Below are 25,812 nucleotides of genomic sequence, written 5' to 3'. Positions count from 1 at the left end.
AATGAAAGAAAATTGAAATGTTTTTCACTGTACAGGGAAAATATTGTAAAATAAAATCACATAAATTAAAAAATTTTTCCAGGGGTTCAACTGTAAAAAAAAAAAGAAGAAGAAAGGGAAAAAAAATGGATATATATCGATATCGCCCAATTTGAATTACCTATATTGTAAAATACTTTTCAGCCACATCGCCCAGCCTTAATGTATTTAGAAACAAATTTCTAAGTGCACTTTCCAGGATCTTATTACACCGTATGGAAAGCGCTTTGTTACAGCTCCAACTGTTGTGAAATACAATATATAAATAGAATTGTATTGTATGATATTGTATTGTATTAACAATGCATAACACTTTAGTAGTCATCTCAGTGTGTGTTGTTGTTTCTTTTTTGGTCATCTAACTGCTGTAAATGCATCATTGGTGCTGGCTTTAATGTATTTTCTGTTCCATGGCATTTTCCCTTGGTATTTATCTAATACGCAAGTCCGGTGTTTTTCATATTCCAGTACAACTGCAGAATACTCGATATCAAAAGCCTTTTCAATCACAGCAAAGAAATAAAAATTTCACCTTTCACAAAATGCAAACAAAGAGCAATGTGTGAAACTTTAGAAATATTTAGTCATATACAGTACAATACCTACAGTAAGCATTAATGACCACAAAGATTGTGCCTGACAGTGTGAATGAAGTCTATATTTTCACTGGTTCACTGTGAGTTGTAATGCTTCTTGAAGGTGGAGGGGCTCGGAGATCTGATCCACGCCGAGACTGAGGCCCAAAGGAGACAGGCACTAAGGCAAATGTCAGGAGAACTTGGCCATCTCTATCAGGGCTGGAGTCACCGCCTGAAACGGGTGCGTTTGATTTATCACCTTGCTTTCTTCAACCTCTATTGCATAGTTAGTGTTATGAATATCTTAACCAGTCACTTCTTTGTATAATTTGCTCAGAAACATTAGAACTGTCAGCTGTTAATATTCATTCTTTAGGGCGACAAATTTGGGCCAACTGAAAAAATTATCGATTGTACACATACAAATAGTTGATGGATTGGGAGAAACGTCTCATTGACTAAAAAAAACATGTACAATTTCATATGCACTAATGGATAAAATATTGAAATTCCATTTTTAATTAATTTTTTTTTTTTTTACCCCAAATGAACGCACATACCGCTGACTAGGTCCCATTCACATAAATGAAAGCCGCTGTTTCGGGCAGCCGCAGTAAGGCTCGGACACCGGAGAGTGACGACGACTGAGCCGTGCTTTTTCTTGTTTTACTGTACTTTTTTACCTCTGATGCTGGATACTATAATAGTGTGGACTTTATCAACATTGGATTACAGTGTAAATTGATGAGATTTAAGGATTTTCAATGCACTATCAATGTCCCGGATGAGATAGTGTGGTTTGCGGGATCTGCGTGGATTGTTGTTGGGTCTGAAAGGCGCCGTAGGTGGCGGACGACACGTAAACAAAAGCGGGGTAGCAAATCCCTGCTAACGGCTAGGCTAAAGAATCTCCCCCTTCATCCATCGCTGCAGAGTCTCTTTATCTCTCCAACGACCGATCTGTAACTCACACAAAATGCGTGATCTGAAACTACATCTCGCGGGAAAAACGTTGGCCATATTCCTCATTTAAAGTAGTGATGCATGTGACACTGGAGACCATGCTTTTTTTCTTTTCTTTTTCCATACAAGAACAAACTGTAATTGAACATCCACCACAGTAACTTAGAACTGCACGACCGAGATTCTTTCATTGACAACAGGTGACGATGGAGTCCATTGTGTACAGTGAAATGAGTTTTGAGATGATTTCATCTTTATTGCTTGTCTAAGTAACCATGAAAGATGATTTACTTTACTATGGACATAAAAGGATGAAAGCGGTCAGTAAAATATGTTATGGGTTCTCAAGTGGGGCTCAAAGTATTACCCCACACCATTTCACCACCAGCCTGAACTGCTGGTCCAAGTCAGGATCTATTTTTGTTTTTGTTGATTTTGCCAAATCTTGACCCAAACTGTCTGAATGTTGTAGCAAGAATGGAATATGTTCATGTCGGACAGCTTCCTCAGTTGTGACTTTTGACTTGAGTTAGTTAACTTTATATCACCTCCAACCATTCGGGTCATTCTCCTTTGACCTTTGCTATCACCAGGATGTAGTTATACACAATGAGCTGCTGCTTACATGGGTATTTTTCTCCTTTCGGACATCATGTGTAAATGCTGAAGATCATTGTGTGTGTGAATTCCTTCATAATTTTATTAAAAAAAATATCTTGTCTGGTTATAAGTACAAATAAAAGGGACTTATTATGGAAAATTGATTTGTTTTTTAACTGCTCGAAAATATAGTTGGGTTTCCCACTCATCAAGTGTGAAATTACACAACCAAGTGAATATTTCATTATCTGCCCATTTCCAAAAAATTTTAAACATGATTCATCATAATTTATAAATTCTAATTTAATTTCCAGTACATGACAGTGCCCAACACGGTATTTGTGTTTTATGTTATGTCTGGCTCATGCAAGGGGTTAAAACTGATTAATTGTCATGTAATTATTTAAACTCAATGTGTTTTGAACGACGAATGACAAGGACACCTGGGAACTGTTTTTAATATTGTGTGAGTGGGGGTAAATCGACATGTCTCCGTTAATACATTAAGAAGTATCGGCATCTTCAATCACGTTTCTTTTCCCATTCTGATGCTCAAGTTAAAACAGCCTGAATGTAGTGAGTTGCTGCCATGTAATTGACTGATTACATATTTGTGATAACAAAGAGTTTAACCTAACTGAATATTTTGGAGGGAGGCACGGTGGATGACTGGTTAACACGATGAACTCCCAGGGCTGCGTTTGTGGGTTCGATTCCGGCTCCGACCTTCCTGTGTGGTGTTTGCATGTGTTCCCTGTGCCTGCGTGGGTTTTCTCCGGGTACTCAGGTTTCCTCTCACCTTCCAAAAACATGCATGATAGGTCGATTGAATACTCTAAATTGTCCAACTGTGATTGTGAGTGCAAGTGGTTGTTTGTCTTAGTATGCCCTTCGATTGGCTGGCAACCAGTTCAGGGTGTACTGCCCAAAGATAGCTGGGATAGGCTTCAGCACCCCCTGCGACTCTGGTGAGGAGAAGCGGCTAAGACAATGGATGGATGGATGAAATATTTTGGAGTGATATTATATATATATGTAGTCCGTTTGCTTAACGGTGTCAAGTTAGAAATTCTGCGCCTATGCTCCTCCAGTGGGCCCCCAAATGTTGATGGACAATGCTGACAGATATTTGGCTGGTTCAAAATTACATCTGAGAAACACATCATGTTATCTTTTCACATCATGTGACTTTAGTTCTGTGAAGCCACTCTATCCATGTGGAGGAACTTTATGGACATCAGCCAAACGCTCGCGTGTTGCAACAGTTGGGAGCAATTGTTCCAGGTGTTCTTCCTTGAGAAACTTCCTGAGTTGTTATTCTTTAGGTTTCTTCATAGCATCTTTATTTTAGGTTCGGACCTCTGGGAGGGTGGGAATAATCTTATTAGAAGTACCTTCTGTGTGAAGTTTTCGGTGAAACTATTTAAAAAAAACAAAAACAAAACAATGTAATTTTTTTTTAACCATTATCGCATCTCTGTATGGATGTGAGTATGGGAATCAGAGGCTTCCTGTTTTTCTTCTGCTATACTACTATTGTGTGTGTTCCGCAATGTCAATCATGATACTGATTTGTGGTCTGGTGCAAGTACAGAGGCTTTCCTTCAGCTGCATTTAGTTTCCAAAACTTACTGGAAGCTGTTCAATTTTATATTTTGGTTTCCATCATAAATCAAGTTAATGTTTCGTATGTGTCGGATGCTCAATTAACTACTGTTGATTTTTTTTTTTTTTAGCCCTTGATGATAGCTTCTTTTTCTTTGCACCGTACAGTATAATGTTTATGAAATAAAATGTACATTCACTGGCCACAAAATCACTACAAACTACATTTTTTTTTTTAAATAGTGCAAAATTGAACATTGTTATATTTGGGGAGTCATATTTATATTTAAAAGACTAAAATAAGAATAATCTTTATTGGTGATGTGTTCACCAAATTGAACCTATCACATGCTGGAGCAGGGAACGACTTGATGTCCCTGTGAAGCATTTCAAAAAATAATATTTTTATGTATTTTATGAAGGGTTCCAGCACAGCCCACGGTATAAACAGATCTACTGGTTTGCAAACTAGGTCCTTATAATGAGCCAAACCTCTTCTAAAATTTTCTGCAATGGTCTGAGATTTAGAGGCAGATATCACTCAGTGTCTTATCTCAATAAGGAAATGTTTGGGAATCATTTGATGACAAACCCCAATTCTAGTAAAGTTGGGATAGTGTGTAAAATTATGAATGATTCGGTCGATTAATCTTTTGAACAATTCTTTTTGAAACCGTGATTCTACTGATTCATTTCACTTAGAATAATTGTCATCCCCATCACGACTGTGGAAGTTTCCAAACGGGTGTTTTTTGAGCATTCCTCAACTTTCCCAATCTATTGTTGACCCGTACTAGTTTTTTATTTTTTTTTTAGGTGTTGCAGACATTAAATTCCTAATGAGAGAATATTTAAAAAAGAAAAACATTCACATTCATGATTTTGAACATTGGTGGCATGGTGGACGACTGGTTAGCACTTCAGCCTCACAGTGCAAAGGTGCAGGGTCGTATCCTGGGCTCCGGCCTTCCTGTGTGGCGTTTGCATGTTCTCCCCGTGCCTGTGTGGGTTTTCTCCGGGTACTCTGGTTTCCTCCCACATTCCAAAATCATGCATGGCAGATTAATTGAACACTCTAAATTGTCCCTAGGTATGATTGTGAGTGTGAATGGTTGTTCGTTTTTGTGTGCCATGCAATTGGCTGGCAACCAGTCCAGGATGTTCTCCGCCTAGTGCCCATTGACAGCTGGGATAGGCTCCAGCATGCCCGCGAACCTCGTGAGGATAAAATGCTCAGATTATGGATAGATGGACTTGGAACATGCATTTTAAACAATGTCCTGACTTAATTACTGATCTTTATTTACATTTAGAAATGATTCCGAACGGGCTTGAACATGTCCAAGCTCTCCTGTAAGGTGGGAGGGTTCAACAGATATTGATTGATGCATGTCTGCTCTTCTTTCTCAGTGTCTTGCCCATGTGGAGGCCTTCATAGACTTCAGTGAAGATGAGCTTATTGAGGATGGAGTCTTAACCCGAGGTATCTATATGCTCTTGTAAAAACAAAACAAACAAACAAAAACAGGACAGTCCTCCCCAGGCTTTTAGAGGAAAGTGCAGGGGTGCGAAGGGTCTGTTACTCGCAAAGGAGAACGGAGTCAACTTGGCTTTCCTGTTTGGATAATTAACTGGCCACCGTGTGCTTTTGCTGCTCCGCAGGGAGAAGCCATAGACATCAAACAGTTCAAAAAACAGTTTCCTTTTAGGAAGTGTGAAGAGAAAGAGCAGTGGGACAGTGGAGGAATTTGTCTTGTCTTCAAAGCCAAACTGCCACTGTGCTTAGTGGCTCAGCAATGGTGCTTCAGCATTACCACCGCTCTCTCATGTCTCTCTCTAGACTGGTTTCCCATGTGTGTGCATTAGTGTGTGCACGTGTGTGCGGGGGTGTGCGCGTGTGTGTGTGTGTGTGTTGTGCGCGTGCGTGGGGGTGGGTGTGGGGGTTTGTGTGTGTGTGTGTGTGAAGAATGTTTCCCAAGAGTCCGTCGCCTGCTGTCTGGCATTGGCAGAACTTTTTGGAGCCCTCAGAAGTTGTCAAGTTTAAAAACAATATAGCCTGGGAACTGTTGTTTGTTTTTGTGGCACGGAATGTGGGCTCATGCCTCAGAGGTGCAAATAATAATAGACTCCTGTTTAAAAATAGCAAACCTAGCTGGCACATTGTCCTTCCACTGCCACACGCAAACATTATCCAAAGGATGTGGACAAATTGTACTGTACATACTATTTGTATTATATTATTATAATTATATATATATATATATATATATATATATATATATATTAAAAATATAAGTAATATTTAGATTTTGTAATAATGTGCACAATCTTGAACTTTTAAAGTGCTTTATTTATGCATGTGAACTTTTAGTTATATTTGAAAAAAGAGACCTTGACCCAATTTTTGTCTAGACAAATAGCGCCAGACAGCGGAAGTCTTTCCTTCAAAGCACAGAAATTCCGGTTAACAAAGAAAAGAAGGTGTTAGCTGAGCATGATACTTACGTCATGTCCGGTTCCTGTGTTTCCAGTGAATGGAATGGTGCGTGATCTGCAAACCGAGATGGTGGGACACCTAAGAGATGAGAGGAGGGGCGAGCGGCTACGTAGCGGTGTGCGGGTGGTCATCGCGGGAGCCACAAATGCAGGGAAAAGCAGCCTCCTCAACACGCTCTGTAAGACAACTACGTAATATAGCACACGAGGGGATTATGATAGAATATTCATACTGTACACTTACACTACACATAAGTCTTTTGGCTTCAGTATTATTTGCAGGGTGAAAAAACAGGCTTGCATGGTCATGTCGTTTCCCATATTCTGTCAAGCTAATCAAATACATTTTGTTTATAGACTAAGGATGTATTTGTTTGGCATATTGTATCCTGAGAATTATACATTATAAATACTACCCTTAGTGGAGACTTGTACAGTCTCCTTACAACTTCCTATTACAATAATAGCTCAATTTGTCATACTTTCCGTTCTAATTAGTCTTTTGAAGACATGTTGTCTTCAGGAATGGTGTTGCTGTATACACAGGTACGCGCGCACACACACACTGAATGTGACTGAGCCCGAAACATCACCTGCAGCAAACTCAGGAGAAGCTATTTCAGGATCAAATGAAACACATGAAATCAAAGGCAATATGTGGCATGCTTCGAGACCTTAAAGTGTTAATTCTGCCATGAAAGCAAAATGTAGTTAAAATAAAGTTTTATTTGTCGTGATCTTTTGGTATTTTAATCAGTGTGTGTTATTATATGACACAATTGAGCCATAGCCTTAATTTTCAAGGGTTCGTTTTTTTCTTTTTTTAATGTCAAGCACAAATCCAATGCCAGTCTTTTGTTGTGTTTTTTTTACATTCTCGTTGACTGAATTTAGAGCTGTGTCTGTCTAGAGGGCTTTACTCAGTTACAACTCTGTTAATTAATTAGGATTACATAACAAATCCTGAAAAGTGCTTAATTCTGATGTTTTCAAATCCAGGTCAGAGACCTGCAGCCATTGTGTCCCCCATTCCTGGAACCACCAGAGATGTGGTGGAGACGGCTCTGGACATCGGTGGCTTTCCTGTTGTCTTGAGTGACACAGCTGGACTCAGAGACAGTTGCGACCTGGTGGAGAGAGAGGGGGTCCGTCGGGCTCGCGAAAGGTTAGTGCAATGTTTACATTACAGTTCACATAATGGCCTTTTGTCTCTATTTGGTCACATGCATTTGCTCTGTGACCAATGCCTGATGTGTCGCAAAACAAAGGAAGGAAGGAATAAGTCATCAACTTATAGTAAAGCCTCCGTAAGCAAACAGACTTGTTCTTATTGCTCCTCTGTGGGTAGAACTACATGGATAAACACTCCCAGGAGGTTGTATTATGAAGAAGTACCTTTTCTTGTTTCTTGATGTATTTGCAAGACCTCATCCGAGATGTTTGGAATGGACGTATTGAGAGACAGACTGCTACTTCCCCTGTTTACACTGAAAAAAAAATAGTATTTGTTAAACCCGTCATCACTTCATTGTCCTGTACTAAGAGGCCACTCAATAGACAGACAGATTAGGAATGTATACTCGCAACCAACAGAATGACAATGACAGGCTGACAACATGCATTAGACCAGATTACTCAGGCCGATACATGATTTATTATTATTATTATTATTTTTATAATCTTAATGCTTGCTTATGTGATATTTTCTGGGATAGGATTAGTTTTCACCGCTTTAATCCATTTTTAAATGTCAAGAGAGAACATAATTATTGCACCAGTTTGCATCAAATTAATGCACAATTAGAATAAAGTATTCACTCGTGCAAGTTAGTCGAAATGACTATGGGCGAAAGGCACACTGCACCCTGAACTGGTCGCCAGACAGTCGCAGGGCGCACACACACAGAAACCATCACTGATTGGGAACCGATCCCAGGCTGCCCGCAGCCAAGTCAGGCGAGGGTACCATTTCACCATCGGTGACTCCCACATTTTTCATTGATACCAAACCAATGTTCTGAACGCTGGCTAGACTGTAATCGCTTACCTGTCTTTAAGTTCAACAAGTGAAGGCTGACTGGGTTGCCAGATTGGCTTGAATGGAAAAAAAAAACTGTATTTTATTTCTTGCTTGCTTTCCGCCCTGAAAAGGCAAACAGTGTTAAAATGCAGTTGTCAAACTATAAACAAGATGACTTGTCAAGTCATATAGTTTGAGTCTAAGTCAAGTCAAGTCGCTTCGATACCAAGTTCCAAGTCATTCACAAATTTTTGGCAAGTCCTAAAAATGGCATCTCGAGTCAAATCACATGACCTACCAATCTCTGGTGTTTAGTGACTGATGACTAATATATTGATATATTAATATTAATATATTTTGTGCAAACATTCATAGTCCCTAGAGATTAATGCACGATTAGACATTGAATTCCATTGTTAATTACCTTAAACTACATCAGAACTCATCAGTGATTCATGTCTGACCTTTTTTTATAACGCCGTTATCAACATGGTTTTGTAATCACTACATTCTGCTTTAAATAAATGACCATTAAATGTTTTAGTCACTTATGTATTGCAATGAAAATTCCAATTCATCTCTGTTCTACTTGATTTTACTGCCAACATATGAGTTGATAAAGCACACACAATTCTTTTTGATTGATGATTGAGAATTACATTAGTGCATAGTTTATAGCCTTTGTAGAATGTGGTATGCTATTTTTTTCTGTCACCCTGACAACTAGAAATTAGAGTTTATTTGTCACATACTCAATTTACAGGCAAGCCAGTGGTGAAAGTTTTGGCAAGAAAAGAGAGATACAAAGAGATTGTCAGTGTTTTGGGGATTTTAGGTGTATCAGTACCTCCTGTTATAAAAGCAGAATCCTATTTAGTGCAATTTATAATGAATTGTTCAAGTGGTGAGCTGCTGTATAGGAAGGGTGTCCAGTTTGTGTTGTATCGAGAACTTTGTGTCCATGGAGCAGGTCAGACACTTGTGACCTGGGTCACTACAGGAAGGAGGTGGTAAGTACAAGCATCCGTTGCTGCTACTGGGTCTTCTCATGGGATGGATGTGCAACACAGTTGGTGCTGGTTATTGCCAGACGAATCAACCAGACATAGTTCCTATATATGGGCCCCCCCCCCACCCAGTGGAAATGAATGAGCCACAGGACCCTTAGGAAATTATTGACAGAAATCTAATTAAACAAATGTTCATCTCTGTGGTGCTGAGAGCGTACCAAATGTTTTTTTCTGCGCCAAAGATACCAATGTCAAGTGTAAAAATCCAGATTTACTATGGGTAGCAGAATCTCTGGAAAGTACTTGAGATTTGTTCATTTTGAAGTGTGCTGGAATTTCAGTATACTTTACAATGTATGTTGCTCATATAGCTACTGGCTAAAAGGGTTGGTGTGTTAGTTGGAGAAAAATAAAACATGTTTCCATGATAATTAGATTTCCCTTTAACTACTTGTGATGTTCTGTGATTGGTGGGTGACCATTTTGTAGCCTGCATCTCACCCATATTCAACTGGGACAGGCTGCTGCGCTATAAATTGATTTAATCTTAAACAGGTCCACTCAACTCATCTTTATTTAAAAGCAGCAGCAGCTGCATACAAAGTACTGTACAAAAAGTAGAAATCACACTTATAAAAACAGACAGTTACATCCATATATTGATATCAATAAAGACAATAAATAGAACAAAAGACGAAAACAATGCCAATTCTTATGTTGAGTCGAAAGCCAAAGAATAAAAATTAATTTTACGTTTATGTTTAAGTTTTCAAAATAGACAGGGAGGGTGCTTACCCAACGTTTAGCAGGAGGTCATATCAAGAGAGGTACCTGCGACGGAAAAAGCTTGATCCCCTCTGAGCCTCCACTTAGTCCTTGATACCTCCACTTGCGTAACAACTGAATTGTTGTGTTTCTTTTCTCTAGAGTTGAGCAAGCAGATTTGACTCTGGTGGTCGTGGATTGTTCTCTTCTTCCTACTGATATCAAGGAGGCTCCAGACTTCCTTCAGGACTACCTCAGAAATGTCTTGCTCAATCAGGAGCAGATCCACGCAGGTTCCTATCTACATATTGTATATCTATTTTTTTTAAAAATATTTTCTGTATATATTCATGTGTTTGTAAATGCCTTTAACTGTTGTATTTTTAATTATGTGAAGCACATCGCGTTACCTTGTTTCCGAAATCACCTACATAAATGAAGTCATGCCAGATTGGCTGACATGTTCAAGACAAATGTAGCACGATATGTTTTTGTGATTAAGATGACATGTATTTACTTTTTTATCCCAGAATTACCATTTGACAGGTTCCTTCTGGTCTTGAACAAGGTGGACTTGCTGCCTGAGGAGCAGCGACAAATGCTGAAAATGATGTTTGGATGCGACTCTGGGCTTCCTCCTCTTTGTGTGATGTCCTGTCACACTACTGAAGGACTACAAGACTTCCTTGCAACATTGCACTGCAGAGTCAAGACGTTGTGAGTGTACTACTTTCTTTTATCTTTGCAATAGTACAGTCACAGTCAACAGGTACTCAGTAAACACATGTAGCCGAAAATTAATCTGTTGTTGAGTACATCAGCCAGGATGAGAGAGTTCATGGGGTCAAAACAAAATATATCAGTACATGTGAAATAATACAGCGTTGGGCTTTGCTATTGTTTGCACTGTTTTGAGATCCACACCATAAGTCTCAAACTTTTTAAAAAAAAAACTACAATTCAGCTATGCTAAGGGACTATATTCATGTAGTGTTTATTTGTTAAAATGATTTAATTACACCAAAGAAAAGTCAGATTTACGTTAACATGAAAATGCAGAATTTCAATGAAAAGAAGCAGAGAAAACTAAATCGAATTCTTAAATAATAAATAATCAAATGAAAAAACTGTAAATTGAGCGATGACTGAGTGTGCCTTGTAAACCTCAAAATGATTTACAAGACCATCTCAAAGCAAGAAACTCCCTGAAGTACAAATGTGTGTTTATGCGTTATGAACAATATACTGCTGTCTATTGACTGGTTGAAGGCGAATTGTCACCTTTGGGTGAAGGCAATGTTTACTCAGATTAATTGAGAGTGAGACACTTGAGTTTAAAGTTTGTGCTTTGATTTAACTGTCCTCCCCGCAGGGGCTGAATAAGTAAGGAAAAGGGGAGCTAAAACAATGGAATCCTTGGGCTATAAATAGATTTTTTTTTTAAATCCATATTTCACCAGTTCAGTCTATCAAACTTCCCGTCTAGGTGTGGCGACCCTCTGTCTGGTGCCCCTACCCTGACCCAAGCACGCCACAGGGCCCACCTGCAGCATTGTGTGGCAGCCCTGGATCAGTACCAGCAATACCGTGACCTCGACCTCGCTCTGGCAGCCGAGGGCATTCGCTTGGCTCTCACCAGCCTGGGCCGGATCACTGGAAAGGTCGGACCAGAGGAGATCCTGGATATTATCTTCAAAGACTTCTGCATTGGCAAATAGTTGGGCGGCCCATGTGAATGATAATATTGCAACGATAACAATAAACTGCAGAGAGAGCTGAGCTGCAGTCTTGCATTGCTTCACAGTACTCGCAAAGGAATCTAAATGATAGAACCTTGGCACTGTGGCGGGCTTTGTGTCATCCAAAGTACACATCACGTTCTTGGCTCCAATTGGTTCCCAAGACACCCAAATGTTGTTGATTTTTGTGTTATCTAAGTAGAGTGGAAATATTTGATGTCTCCCCCGTATGTGCTGTACACATTGTACAAGTGTTTGGCCAGTCTTTAGTCAAGTTTAAAAAGAGTGTGTTGACTCATTTATAAGTGTATATTGGGCCCGTGAGTCCAACAAAGCCAAATTTGTTCCTGCATAAAAAAAGGGGTTGCACCTGACCGCTGCAAGGTCACAACTCTCAGCGCGGATGTTTGTGTGTAAAATCTGACCTAGAGCAGCAGTTAGGATTTCAGCTGCATCCACATATTCTTCTGTTTTTGTTTTGCCGTTAAAATCTGGAATTTGATTCAACTCAGTTTTGAGTTGAAAATGCACTTATAATGGGTGTCAAGTCAAGGTTTTTTGAAGTTTGCAGGCCGGCCTGGTTCCTATCTACTGAATATGCCTTTATTTATTGACTTAATTGAATTGAATTCTCCTCATGGGATGAAAATATGTGTAACTATAGGGCAAATAAAGTAAAGGAGTCATTTATTTCACAAATTAAAATACTTTTGGAGCCATGACTCTATAAATCCTCTGTCTTTTTGCTTCATAGTCATCTTAAGATGCTTTTCTGCATTTTTTTTTCTCTATTTGGGAGGTTGACACTCCTGGACCACCATGAGGGGTTTTTCTTTGCCGTCTTTGTTCTTATTAAACATTCCCATGTCCAAAGCACTCCACTTAGTTGCCATTGCGTCTTGGCAGGAAATTTAATTGCTTCAGTCAAAATTTCCCCTAATCCTGTGATTTCAGCCTCTCAGTAGTAATCATTCTCTTATTTCTGTAGTTCTTCATGCCATAATTCCTCCTACGTTATGCCGCAGAGGCTTGGACTTTTAAAGTTGATGTAACCAAACCAATGTTTGTGTATTTGAGACGGCTTTCAATATCTGTTTCTTTTGGCTCATATCAGACAGCTAAAAGTGACTAATATCGGGTTGATCATTATCAGTCCAATAGTTATTGCGCATCCCAAGCAAAAGCATCTTTTGGTAGCGGTATTGTGATGTGGAGCGCCATCTCCTTCACTGGGAATACATCTTTGGAGATAAATTTATTTTAGAGACGTATAGAGATGAACTTCTACAACCAGTGGCAATGCCATATCTAGTCTCTAGTCTCCTCCAAGATGCCAACGCTCACCCCCACAGAGCGGAGTTTATCAGAGGCTACGGGAGTGGAGAGGATGGAATGTCCTGAACTCAACCCCATTGACTTGTGAGATGAGCTCGGCTGTGCTTTTCTCGTTGGCTGACATTTGGCAAAATGTTGAAAAATGTGATGGCATCCCACAGCAGTGTGTGACCAGCGGCAGGATTTGGGAGGATGTGCCAGGCTGACGGTTGTGGCTATGTTTGGTTCTTCCACAACCTTCTGCGACTCCATTCTCAAATTCAATTCATTATTAAAGTTCCAATATGCTTAGCTTCTTCAAACTGCAATCATCCAATCCACCATACAAAAGTTGACAGCAACAGCAAAATGTTTGTCATTGGCAGAAAAGGTTCGGCAAATTTTGTTGTTCATCACACAGCTGCGTGTTCCTTACAATCGTGGCACCATTTGAAAGGGAAATAAACAGCTCAGGCCAACATAGAACATATTCTTATAAAGAACATTTTCGGGTTGACTTCGCCTCTAACATACTTATATACTAGAGCAATAAATATAGTATAGATTTTTGAAAAAAACTTCTTTTTTTTTCATTTCAAGAAATCATGTCCTATGACTTGATTTGCAAGACAGTACCCAAGTGGTAAAAATAAATAAATAAATCAGCGACAGGAAGTAGCACCTCATCACGTAATGGAGTGTTACTGTTACAGTGAATGCTGTCAGTTTGATGTATTGGAACGATTTAGATTTTTATTTTACATTTTCCGGAGATGGCAATTCCACTACAAGTTCAGCAAGCTCTTGAAGCGCAAGGTAGCAGCTCAGCATGAGGCTGCGCAGTTGTACCAACTTAAAGCTATTCTATTCCGACTGTCACTTTTCTACATCCACCGTGGTGGCAAATAAAAGCCTTAGAATTTTGTATATTTTCCAAATATACTTATTATAAGTCAGGTGTACTTGTCTTCTCAGACGCTCAATTAATGATGAGCCTAGGCTGTCCAATAATCGATATTCAGTTATACGTGCTGCGATTTGTTCCAGAATGATCCGCAGGTGAACGTCTCATTATCTAGCACCACACAAATGCACCCAAAAATATGCAGACAGTGAGTGACCCATCGCCTCCGCCAGGCTGTGAGACAGGAACATTGTTGAGGCGATGACTGCTGTGGCTTTTGTTCCCCTGTCAATCTGGCCTTGATCAAATATTTATGTTTCTTTGTTGAACTCGTCACCCTTCTTCCCCATTCGTCAGTCGCTGACGACATTTGCTCGCCTTTAACGGCAACAGAAGTGCCTGTCACTGCGTCTTTTTGTCTTTCTCTTACGTGTCTCTGTGCTCAGTCTTTTCCTCTTCCCCGTCTACTTTGCCAGCCTTTTCTTGTTTTCTTGATTAATTACGACACAAGAAGGGAGGGGGCATGTTAAGCTAAATATGGGACTTGCTGTGCGACACATCAATAGCTGTATATTTTCAAATGGGGCCTTTGAGGTATAGTTTTTTTGTGATGCAAAAATGGCACAACCTAACTGTACCTGATATAGAGGATGAACAATCCCACATTCAGACAATGATACAAATAAATAAATCATATAAAATGTACCCACGCCTAAAAAATAATACATTTCATCCATCCAGAGCCCAGATTCAAACCCACAGCTTCTGTAGTGTGAGGCCAGGCTTCCAGCTTGACGCCCACAACATTTCATAATCTCCCAAAATGTAGTTGAACTTGTAAAATGTGTTTTTGATTTGTAAATCATTTCATTTTCAACACTAAAGACATGAGAAAACTTTTTGTATGAAAGTTTAGATTATTGTATGCCAATTTCTACCGGTTGTAACTTGTAATAAATCTTATGCTCCAGTGGTGACTTGTGTCGTGTGTGTGTGTGTGGGTGTGTGCATGTGTGTGTGCGAACCACTGAAAATTGTTAGAGGGGAATCCAACCCACGCATTTTCTTTCCAAGAATATGTTCTCTGCGGGTAAACTAGACACATGGCATTCTGATTAATATTGCGTTTGAGGGATATGAGTTAAGAAGTAAAATCCGCCTCTTTTTAGCATAGCTTTTTTGTTACTTCTGTCGATTAAAAATTCCGTCACGGTTGCACAGGGCTAAGGTATGACATGGCTTCAGAGAACAGGTGATTGGTGACCGTGATTGGTCGTTACCTGAGCTTTGAGCAACTGTCATATCATTTTGCATTGACAGTAGTGGCAAAATGGCCGCCCTCTGAGATGGCTAAAAGTTGGTCATTTTGCTGCTTAACTCAAATTCCACAAACACAATATTAATCAGAATGCCTATGTTTAGACTAGTGAAGGCGCATGGAACATATTATTGCAAATATTTTTGGGGGGGTTGACTTCCCCTTTAAACAAAGGATTTCCTGTAGACAAACTGCAGTCACCTGTGGCCCTTACATCATCGATGTAGTGTCTCATGTAAATCCTCTGCTCCAAATTCTCAGTTCTAGAAGTTCAATTCTGTTGAGATGCATTCAAGTTACACAGACGCAATCGCAAGAATGACGACGCAATGGAAATGTGATTCAGCTTGTTGGACAAATGACAACCGAAATAATTAATGACTGCAAGCCATTTTAGAGCATTTTGACTTTGGACTTTTGCAAAGCCCACACGATGATGTGTTTAATGATTATGCAGTATTAATTGGTTCACCGAATGAACCGATCAAAAGAATAGGCTCTCCATCATAAAAAAATATTTATTTAGGAAAGATGCTCAAAGTTTAGCCTGCAAGGAGAACGGAAAGAAAGTCTCTATCATATGCTTGTCGCTCTTCATTCTGATCTTATCTCTCCGTTCCCTCTCTTTTATTAATTCACAGGAGTCCCTGTTTACATGTGTGTCTTCAACCTAAAGGGGGGGGGGGGTTATCAAAGCAGCAGTTGAAGACACGTGAACTTGTTTTTCTATGTGTGTGCATGTTCTTGGAAGATTGTTGTATACACTTCAAAACATTCTACTGCAACAAACAGAGAAGAGAAATGGAGGCCACCATCTTGTTATCTTCCTTGAACACTTTCACTTGGGGTGGTTGTTATGAAGCAAGAACATTTCACATTTTAAATTTATATTTATTTGCAATCTATTAATAATATTGCTCTAGTTTTGTGTGAAACAAAACACCTCAAAACAGTTTTCATATCATAGCAATAAAGCAAATGTGTTTTAACTATTTCATAATTATTCTTTCACAGTGGTTTACTGAATATTAATGGTTATAATGTTCACATTCTTATACACAGGATGCACTGCAGTGAAAGTAATAATACAATACAATATTGCTTATATAGCGCTTTCACAACAATTGAAGCAGGAACAAATATAGGGCATATTTGTGTGTGGGTGTGTGTGTGCGTGCGCATGTGTGTGTGTGTTATACTATCATCTTAAGTGTCCCCCAGTGTCATATTGAATGTATTGTTAACATTAACAGCATAATGGTTATTATTTATCCATAAAAGTCTGGTGCTTTGTGTGCAGCTACTCAGCTGCATGTTCTAAACACTGTGTGCTTATGAAAGGAAAGGGAAGCAATAAAGCTTGAGTTGGTAATAATAGCTGCCGCGTAAGAGTGGACATAAATCTTTAGTATGGTTCTTTTAAATGACTGAAATCTGTCATGTTACTGGGTTCTTATTTTGAACTCTTAAGTTCACAGATGATGTCTTGTGACCTTTTGTCCACGCCGTATCTTTCTTGGCTCGCACTAAATTGCAAAGCCACAGGAAACATAAACTTCATAATCTCAAGAGCTCCAGTTTGGCAACCAAAAATACAAAAAGTAGACATTTTGATGGTTTATTTAATTTATTAAAGTGAAAATGAAAGCTTTGTATATAAACAAAGTGAGTACCACCCCAAAGGAATATTTACACAAGTGTCATCATCATGTTCTTACATGACCCCGACTGCAGGGATACGCACACATTTATGACAAATCTTTCTAAGTGAGAACCAATCATGAGTGCATGTGACATCAGTATATTTACAGACTCTTCTTAGTCTTGTTTGTGGCGCCTTGCTCAATCTTAGGACGTATCGGTTTTTACACTAAGGGTGTGTCTTCCACACGCATTTAATGGTGCAGTTCATCTCACCTGGAAGAGAAAACAAAATGCGGGACTAAATATCAACTAGACTGAAAAGGGATGACTGGAGAGCAGATTTGGTGTGGTTACAATTGAAATTTAAATAAAAAGAAAAAATCAACTATTGCATTCTTGGGTTTTTTTCTCTGCATAGTCATCAGTTGCTGAGCAATATGCAAATGTACACGTAATATATAAAGTTTTGCACTTTGAGTCAAAGTTACCGTTGGAGTTTTGCTGAGGCTTGGTGCTGCAATAGCAGGCGAGTTGGCAGCAATTTATCGGTTCTGCTGTGGGACCGATGGCACGCCAGCAGGTTTCGGCAGACCCACCTGCGGAACATGTCTTTATTACATTTTATTTATATACGGGTGCACACACGCACAAACACACTCACACACAGGCTGAGAAGTTCAACTACAGAGCTTGAAAGGTGACAGAATTCAAGCATTGTTATCTCGGCCGCCCATCCTTCCTGCTGCTGCTGGGCTACGATTCCTCTCGAATGCTGAGTCCACACACGTCCACTTCACCTCTGCACCATGCTCCATTCAATCAGAGTCCAGCTGTGGACACTGACTTCCCCATACGTGTGTGCGTACAACACAGCGTGTCAACTGAGAGTAGTGTACCTTGCAATTGGGCAATGCCCGCAGGGTCTGCAGCTCGTTTTCTCTCACGGCCAAAGTTTCTGCTTGCAGTTGTTTCTGTTCTCTTAGCCGGTTCTGCTCAATAAGCAGTTTCTCCATCTGAATAGAATGTCTAAAATATTAGTTTAAAAGCGAGAGTAGGAATACGAATAGAGAGATGGCGGCATGGCTAAAAGAACCTTCTGGTCATGAGTCCTCTGCTTGAGTTGGAGCTGCTGGCTGGCCTCTGCGATTGTCTCATTGCGGTTGTGTTCGCAGCTCTGCAGGTCAGCGCTTAAGTGCGAGTTTTGCACCTCCAATCGGCTCAACTTGACTTGAATCTGAGCCACCTTCAACAGGAAGACAGATGTGGTGATGTTCTGATACTACTCTCCAGATGTTGTGGAAGATAGATTTGGGTATAGTGCCGAGATTTGCCCGTTTCCCACTTCTGTGCCAACCCTTTGTCCAAATGCAACCTTTTAGGACAAACCGTGTTAGTCCGGGATGGCAACTGGCACCGATTAATAAAATAAATAAATGAAAAAGAAAAAAAAAACCTGTAATGTTATCAATCACTAGATGGCATATGTGTTAATTGCGTTTCCACTAGGTCTTATACTGCCCTATTTTATGACTTGAGTAGGAATAAATATATTTGTATTTTTTTTTTTTTGCATTTGTGGAAACATTGTACCTCAATATTGAACTTTAGATTGAGTTGATTTTTTGGTGAAAAAAAAAATGTTGGTTTGTTGTTCAGCAGTGTTGTGCCGTCCCTGAATGGTAATTTGTATGCCCTTTATAAAATAAACGTGGTTATTTTGTCGTTTTCTTTAAGCCCCTTAGGATAGGATAGTGGATCTTTTATGGATATATTGAAATTTGTCTCATTAAAGTTATAATATATTAAGAGCATGTATTTTGTCCAAATACACGGTATATTGATGTAAATTGAAGCATTGATGAAAAAACGTGGCCTCCTACAAAATGTTAGTTTATGCCTACAAACGGAATGCTTTGAGAATGTGATGATGCATTCAAGTCCCAAAACAATGAGGCAACATTTTCGCGCATCATTTAGCAGTGTATCCCCATTAGATTTGGTGAGTTACTTGGAGAGGATATGTGTCTTTGTTCTCCATAACTTGCTGCTGTATCAGTGGAGCCATAAGTCACCTACACTACCATGACCTAAAATTGACTTCAGTGGGCAGCTGTGTCCATAACTCAGTGTATTAGTATTTTTCCAGAGGAAAGGCACCCTCTCGGGCGGATGTAAATTGTTCTCAGTAGTACGGCTGAATCAACTTAACAAAAGAAGGTCTAATGCGTCATTTTTATAATACGATCATAATTTTCCCACAATAAAATCAATAAAAAATTTTTTTATAGAAAACATTTCTTTCTGAGCCCATTATTCTTAATTTCATGAGATGGTGTGTCAAAATCTTTTTCACTCTTTGTGTAGTGAATAAACTCTATTCTAGATGAGTGTCACTTTCTGAACTCAACTACTGAAATAAATTAAGTTTTCCATGATATGTTCATTATTTTGAATGGAATAGAAGAAAATACAATGCATGTACCTTGTTGCCCACGTTGTCCAAATACAGCTGAAATTTGTTCTCCACATCTCTGGACAAATTTGTGCAGCTGTTTCTTATCTTCTCCATTTGCTCCTGCTGGCTTTCACAGGTGAGGTGAAAGGTCTGCTGGTGAGGGAACATGTTGTTGATTTTGTTCAGAAAATCCCTGGTCACTGATTGGATCCCATCCAAAGAATGAGCAAAGTCCTCTTTACATTTTCTGTTGAAACACAATATTTAATTTTGAAAGTATCTTTATTCATATCCCACCATGATTCAGTTTTAAGCAAACACACACACTCACACACACACACACACTCACACACACGAGTATACCTGGTGTAGGCAGTGAGCTGCTCCTTCAGCATGACGTTTTCTCTGCGTAGAGCGATGACATCCTGGTGGTGTACGTCTCTGTCCTTCAGGGCGTTGTCCTTCTCTTGACTCAGGTAGTGGACCGTGTGGCTGAAGTTGGCTTCGATGAGTTCAATCTTTGCTTTCTGCTGCGCGTTGAGGCTCTGTAAAGTTTTGAGCTCATCTGGAGGAATCGTACCAATGTTTTAAAATATTGTCTCATGGGTAGGTGGTTACTTTGGCAGTGAGCGATGGGTTTTTTGGGTGTCCATTTTTTGGACCATTTATTACAATCTCTAAGACTGGCCGTTTTATGAGATTTATTTTAAGAAAACTGAAAGATTATGGAGAAAATGATTTTTGTACTTCAATCCAAAAGTGAGACTCCTACCTCCAAATTAATTTTTACGTAATTTCATTTTAAACTAAAAATGTTTTTATTTCTTATTGTTTTTGATTACTCGAGTAAAAATACTAAGATGGGCCAGATGCTAATTTGAACTCCTTGATCTCCTTTAAGATGTGAAGATATTTCTGGAAAATCAATTGCTGTGCTTGTGTTATCTTTAAATCGCTGATGCATGTGCTCTTCAGTAGTTTTTTAGGATCCACTTGACTAGAAAAACAGTTTGAGGTGCAATTTATCATTATTTTACAAATAACTGCTTAAAATGAATTCATTAGTGTGGTGATGTCAATCATTCATGGTTATAGAAACATAATAATCTTTTTGAAAATTTGTATCAATGGCAATGGATTACAGATGAATGGCATAGATGACCAAGATTTTTAGTGCACTCAAATTTGTAAAGCATTTCAAGGAAGGATGGCTGGGAATACATACTGCTCGTCGTGACCACAACAGGTTGCTGTACTGGGGGAGTCGGACATCGCATTGACGCGCTTCGCCTCTCACAATTGGCCTGCATGAAGAAGATTTTTGGAAGATTAAAAAACAAAACAAAACAAAAAAAAAACAGTGTATCGCCTACAATGAGCCAAAACACACTGCTTGAAAATATCTACTCACTAATTTAATTTGATCAAGCTTCGTGGCGTTGACATAGCTCATGAGCCGCTCCAGCTGTTTTGCAAGAGCATCTTTCTCAGCCGTGCGTGCCCCAAGTTGAGTTCCCAACTCGACTTTCTCCTTCCTCACTTTTATGTTGTTCTCGCTCAGTCTGTTGAAGCCAAGCTCCAGCTCCTGCACAAGAGCAGAGCAGTTGACATCATCTCAGAGAGGACTGACAAGAAAGATGAATCTATCAGCTGTGAGCAAATGACTGCATCAGAAAGAAGCCTGCATGCTCCTTGGTCTAAGCAGTGCGATACTCCGGAATAAAAATCTCATGTTTCAATCTGAAATATAATGTTACAGAGTAATCAAATCTCTCACCTTGACTCTCATCTCCTCGGCTGACTTCTCCGGTTGCCCGTAAATGAGGAAGAGCACCAAGCTGACGATGATGAGGGACTGGATGAGTGAGGAGAAGAAGAACACAATCTTCAAGTAGTAGCCACAACTCTTGCCTTTGGGCTTGTGCAAAGGCTCCCTCGCCTCCAGGCCAAACTTGGCCCGGGAATAGCTGGAGCTGTACATGTTTGAAAGTGAAATGGTGGCAACTGGACTTGCTCAAATCCGCAAAGTTCTCCCCCCTGGAAGCGTAGAAGCCTAAAGTGGCCGAGTCGTCTGTCTTCTGAGGTTGTGACACCGTCACAGAACAACACGCATGTATGGACGTATGTAAACAAAGATCCCGAGGAGTGGAGTGGGGCCATGTTTATAAATGCTGCTGGGGGCACATTTCCAGTCCATCCTGGCCCAGCCCTCACCTCACATACCTTCCTCCTCCCCACCCCCCACCCTCTCATCGACCTCTGCCACTGTTGCAGCCTCTCGCCGCCTCACCAACTCATACTTGGAGTCATTATTGCCAAAATAGGTTGTTGTGCATGCAAAATGAAAAACAACACCATAGTGAGCTCCTGCAAGGGGGCACAGTAAGGATTTAAAAGGCTATATTTAAAAAATTTGCAAATAAGCATACATTAATTCATGACACACACACTCACACATTTGGGGTTAGTTGTAGGTGTTGGTGGAAGGATGGGGGCATTACAGTCCAACCTGCAGGAGCACAGGCTTTGCAGCGAACACGGGCGCCATCACACCCCATTCGGCAGGTGCACCATAATAGGAAAGAAAAATTGGAAATTGGATTCAAACAGAGAAATTTCTTATACCAGTTTAAATGATATTCTATATTATATATAAGATAGATAAGATAGATAGATAGAGTGTTGATGATTTGTGTAACTGTCAAGATCTTGCTGGTTGTGATACTGCAAATTCCAAAAGACATTCTCAGAAAGCGCAGGTACTAGTGTACTCAGATAGGCGCTTTGTTTTTAGCAATAAAATACATATAAAGTGGAATTTTACGCACACTTGTCCAAGCTTTGAAACTTTTGCATTTATTATGATTTTATCCAACCTGTGTTGACAGGTGTTTCAAATTCCTTCTCTGTGAGAATGACAACATTTTGTTATGTATAATTCGTACATCCATCCATTTTCGATGGTGCTTGAAATGGACTTTGCAGAGCTGTATTGCATTATTACAGCAACGATATTAATAACCCATTTCATATGCAGGACATGTTCTATTGTCGTACTTGGGATCCATCTGTCAGAATTCAACCACTAAGCATCTTGTTTTAAAAATCAACTTTTATGAACGTGCTTTTTCAAAGGACTATGACACGGAGCACTGAATTTCAAGGACAAATATTTGAAAATACAATCGAATATCCCAATTACTCTTTTTCACAAAACCTCCAATGTAAAGAAATTTAATGAAGGCTTTTGGAGAAATAATTGAATTCCTGCTAATGATGTGGCATTGCCATGCTTCCGCAGATGGGCAGAGGATTCCTCCCCACATTCCCCAGATTGTCGATGAACAAAATAAGAAAAACAGCATATCCTGTCCCAAGCAAGCACGGAAAGGAGTCGTGGCAGCGGAGGAGTGAAGGAATGAAAACAATGGGGAGCTGTCATTCTTCAGGGATGAGCGGATAACAAATTCTCCCTGCAGTACAGAGTCGGTGGGCCCTCCCGCACGCTCTTATCTGCAGCGGTGACGTGACAACCAGCCGACACTGCTGGGGTGGAAAAAGGGGAAAGGTCTTTTGGGCCGTGAGCTTTCCTGCTCCCCATTGTCTCCCTAACAACATTCCGCGGTCGGGGAAAACCAATTATGAAGGCCTGTGAGTGACAGAAAGTGAATGGCTATCAGAAGTGGAGACCAACGTTGGATTATAAACAGGAAATCTTGTGCTGGAGGGATAAGACAAAACGACTGCTTTAGATAAGTAACGGGAGACGGGAGACACATGACGTCTTTAGTTCCAAAGTAATATTCACACCGTAAGTGGATAAGAGCTATAATTCACGCAGATAATCGTTCTGTCCCATGTTCAATGAGCCAGCATTTAGTTGATGATGATTTTGGGTGACTCTGAGGCATGAAAGCAGAATACCAAGCAAAAATATTTTTAAGAAGGCTTACATATGTAACGTCATAAGGATTTTTACATGGTGGCAAGGAGTGGCAGCTGCCACATTTATCAAATTCCACCTCACTTTGCCACCACAGTTGGTAATGAGTATATTTATACTAAATTCAACATTTTGTGGGAGCGTCAATGTTCAGTGAACCAAAAGTTCCAGCGAGGAGGCCGACTCCATAGCTGAATGTGACCGCATTGGAACGCCACATTGAGTGGCATACGCGTAGCCCAGAGCTGTTACGTTCCAAAGAATAAGTCGTAGTTACATCACCGACAGTCAAAAAATGGGGCCAATCCTAATCCAAATAAATGCGCATGTGTACTCGTACCCACTTCAGTCTCTGTAAATATCCTGATTGGTGCTTTTATGCCGTGCAACCACAACGATGATGAAAAGAAAATAGTGTGCCGCATCTTAAAATCATAATATATGTACCTCTGCTCACTTCCACATTTCCTCATTCTTTTATAAATCAGCCACAGAAAGTTTAATCCTTTGTAAATGTTGAAGTGGTCATATGTAGGGATGTCTACATGAATTTTGGTGCCAATTAAGTACCATTTTGGGATGTTGTAAGCTTTGAAAGTACAATGATTTCCAATGGAGAGTTTGCAATCTGTCCCTTTGGTGACTCTTGCAGTACCATGGGGAGAACAGAGGGGGGCGTGGTAAAATCCCCATTAAAAGTAGGCGTTTTTCAAATTGTCGCTTATATCCTAATTTCTCCAAAATGAACAGATGAAAAAGAAAATGATAACTAATTTCACTTTCGTGATCAAAAAATATATGAACTATATATGAAAAGTGGGCCATCTTGGATCTTGTCCTCTTTTAAAAAAAAAAGAAAATGGTTTAAAGTGTAATATATGTTTACAAGTATCTATTTTTATAATGATAGATATATTAATAGAATTACTAGTGCAAGTGTGCACAGTTTATGCAGTGGTTTTTGGTTCAATTTTAAAATACACTAAACATTTGAGGCTTAAAATATTAAGGCCTTCTGTTTAAATTATGCCATCATTTATAAACATACCAGGAATGCTGGTACAAGCTGCCAAGTTTTATCAAAGTTAAATGCAATATCATCTTAATGGTCTTTATGTGTAGTTTGTATATTCCTTAAAGAATGCAAACTTACATGATCCGATTAGACTTCCGTGTTTTCCGGACTATAAGGTGGACCTGTATATAAGCCGCAGCAACTCTTTTTGACAAAAAAAGAAAAGAAAAAAGATTTTCAAGCCGCACCAGGATATAAGCTGCAGTTTTCTATGTTGACCAAAATTTGTTGTACTGTGAATGCACATAAAGGTACATAAACAGATTGTTAAAACAGTGCCTTTTAACACGGCAACTACTTTGCTAATTAAAATACAACAGACCCAAGAGGAAAAAAAAATCAAGATTTATTTAGCGTATTTTCTGAACTACAAAGGGCCCCGACAGGTGAAAAAAAATCCACAGAAAAGTTGTACCCGTGTATTAGCCGCACCTTTCAAAATCTAGGAAAAAAGTAGCGGTTAATAGTCCAGAATATACAGTAATTGCTGGAGTTATTGGTGAGTAGTTGTTTGTGGCAGTCTTAGTTCAATTTCTTTTTTCTAAGTGTACGATCACAGGGTCAGTGATCAACATTAGGCCACACATGCATAAAATATGCATATTTTATGCATGTGTGAACTACATTACGGTGCTCGATATTTAAACTTATTTCCAGGAGAAATGCTGCCATCTCCTGACAACATTATGTGAGCAAGAAACAAACAATAACATTTAATTCAGAATTGGACTCTCTCAACATAATGCAAAGGAGTCATTTGTGTTATTTGGTGTCGAGAAATATTAAAAAACTTGCTTGTTCAATAGACAATTGTGGATCCTCTTGAAAAATTATTTGTTTGTTATTAATTTGACCTTGATCAATACACGTGGGGCTGGGGAAAAAAAATCGCAATTTTGAAAACCTAATTAGTTTAAAGCACAAATTTCTGCCGCTACAGAAAAAACAAACTTGCTGACCACATTGCAATCCAATGGGATTATAAATATTAACTGTTCCCATTCACTGCCCTGCGACTTATTTTCTCTCCAGACACTTATTTGCCTCTCACTTTGCTGTTCACGGGGAGCTAGGGCAGCGCAAAATAGCAAGCATCAAACTTTCCCCGATACCAACAGCGGAAAGGACAGCAGGGAGGTTGGGTGACTGCGACATTTTTTTGGCGAGTTATAAACAATGTGGTGTCATCGCATTCATTTGTGAAATGCGTACTGGCCTTGTCTTTGTGGCCCTCCTCCTGACACAGCTGCGTAAAGGTGCTAATCAACAGCACAACAACAATCAGCCTTAAGGACTTAACGAGTCTGACTTCATTCATCTCCATAATAAAAAATGGGCAATCTG

The 25,812-nt window shown here is 39.5% G+C and overlaps 2 protein-coding genes across 3 annotated transcripts in view; one reads left to right on the top strand and one right to left on the bottom strand.

The window, feature by feature from the left end:
• Positions 1-14,912, top strand: part of gtpbp3 (GTP binding protein 3, mitochondrial) — a 19,127-nt gene extending 4,215 nt beyond the window's left edge. Inside the window, exons 5-11 of one of the 2 annotated variants that reach the window (XM_088314213.1) lie at positions 739-858; positions 5,196-5,268; positions 6,317-6,460; positions 7,281-7,446; positions 10,239-10,369; positions 10,607-10,793; positions 11,563-14,912. In XM_088314213.1, coding sequence (XP_088170339.1) covers positions 739-858; positions 5,196-5,268; positions 6,317-6,460; positions 7,281-7,446; positions 10,239-10,369; positions 10,607-10,793; positions 11,563-11,794 — 1,053 coding nt within the window. In that variant the 3' untranslated portion in view covers positions 11,795-14,912. The remainder of the gene's footprint in view (positions 1-738; positions 859-5,195; positions 5,269-6,316; positions 6,461-7,280; positions 7,447-10,238; positions 10,370-10,606; positions 10,794-11,562) is intronic. The other variant, XM_088314212.1, reaches the window with a different exon arrangement.
• Positions 14,913-16,969: 2,057 nt separating this feature from the next.
• plvapb (plasmalemma vesicle associated protein b) lies at positions 16,970-21,570 on the bottom strand. The gene is made up of 9 exons (XM_088313204.1): positions 21,228-21,570; positions 20,862-21,035; positions 20,676-20,754; positions 19,814-20,015; positions 19,478-19,697; positions 18,089-18,238; positions 17,892-18,008; positions 17,484-17,591; positions 16,970-17,268 (listed from the first exon to the last, which is right to left on the bottom strand). Exons 1-8 carry the CDS (start codon positions 21,429-21,431, stop codon positions 17,538-17,540), a joined length of 1,200 nt encoding a protein of 399 aa, XP_088169330.1. The 5' UTR covers positions 21,432-21,570; the 3' UTR covers positions 16,970-17,268; positions 17,484-17,537.
• Between the last annotated feature and the right edge of the window lie 4,242 nt (positions 21,571-25,812).

Source organism: Idiotropiscis lumnitzeri, chromosome 13 (genome assembly GCF_059441095.1).
Source record: "Idiotropiscis lumnitzeri isolate Australia: NSW breed Sydney's pygmy pipehorse chromosome 13, RoL_Ilum_1.0, whole genome shotgun sequence".
In the NCBI taxonomy this organism is placed as follows: domain Eukaryota; kingdom Metazoa; phylum Chordata; class Actinopteri; order Syngnathiformes; family Syngnathidae; genus Idiotropiscis; species Idiotropiscis lumnitzeri.
This window is presented reverse-complemented; position numbering and strand designations above follow the sequence as displayed.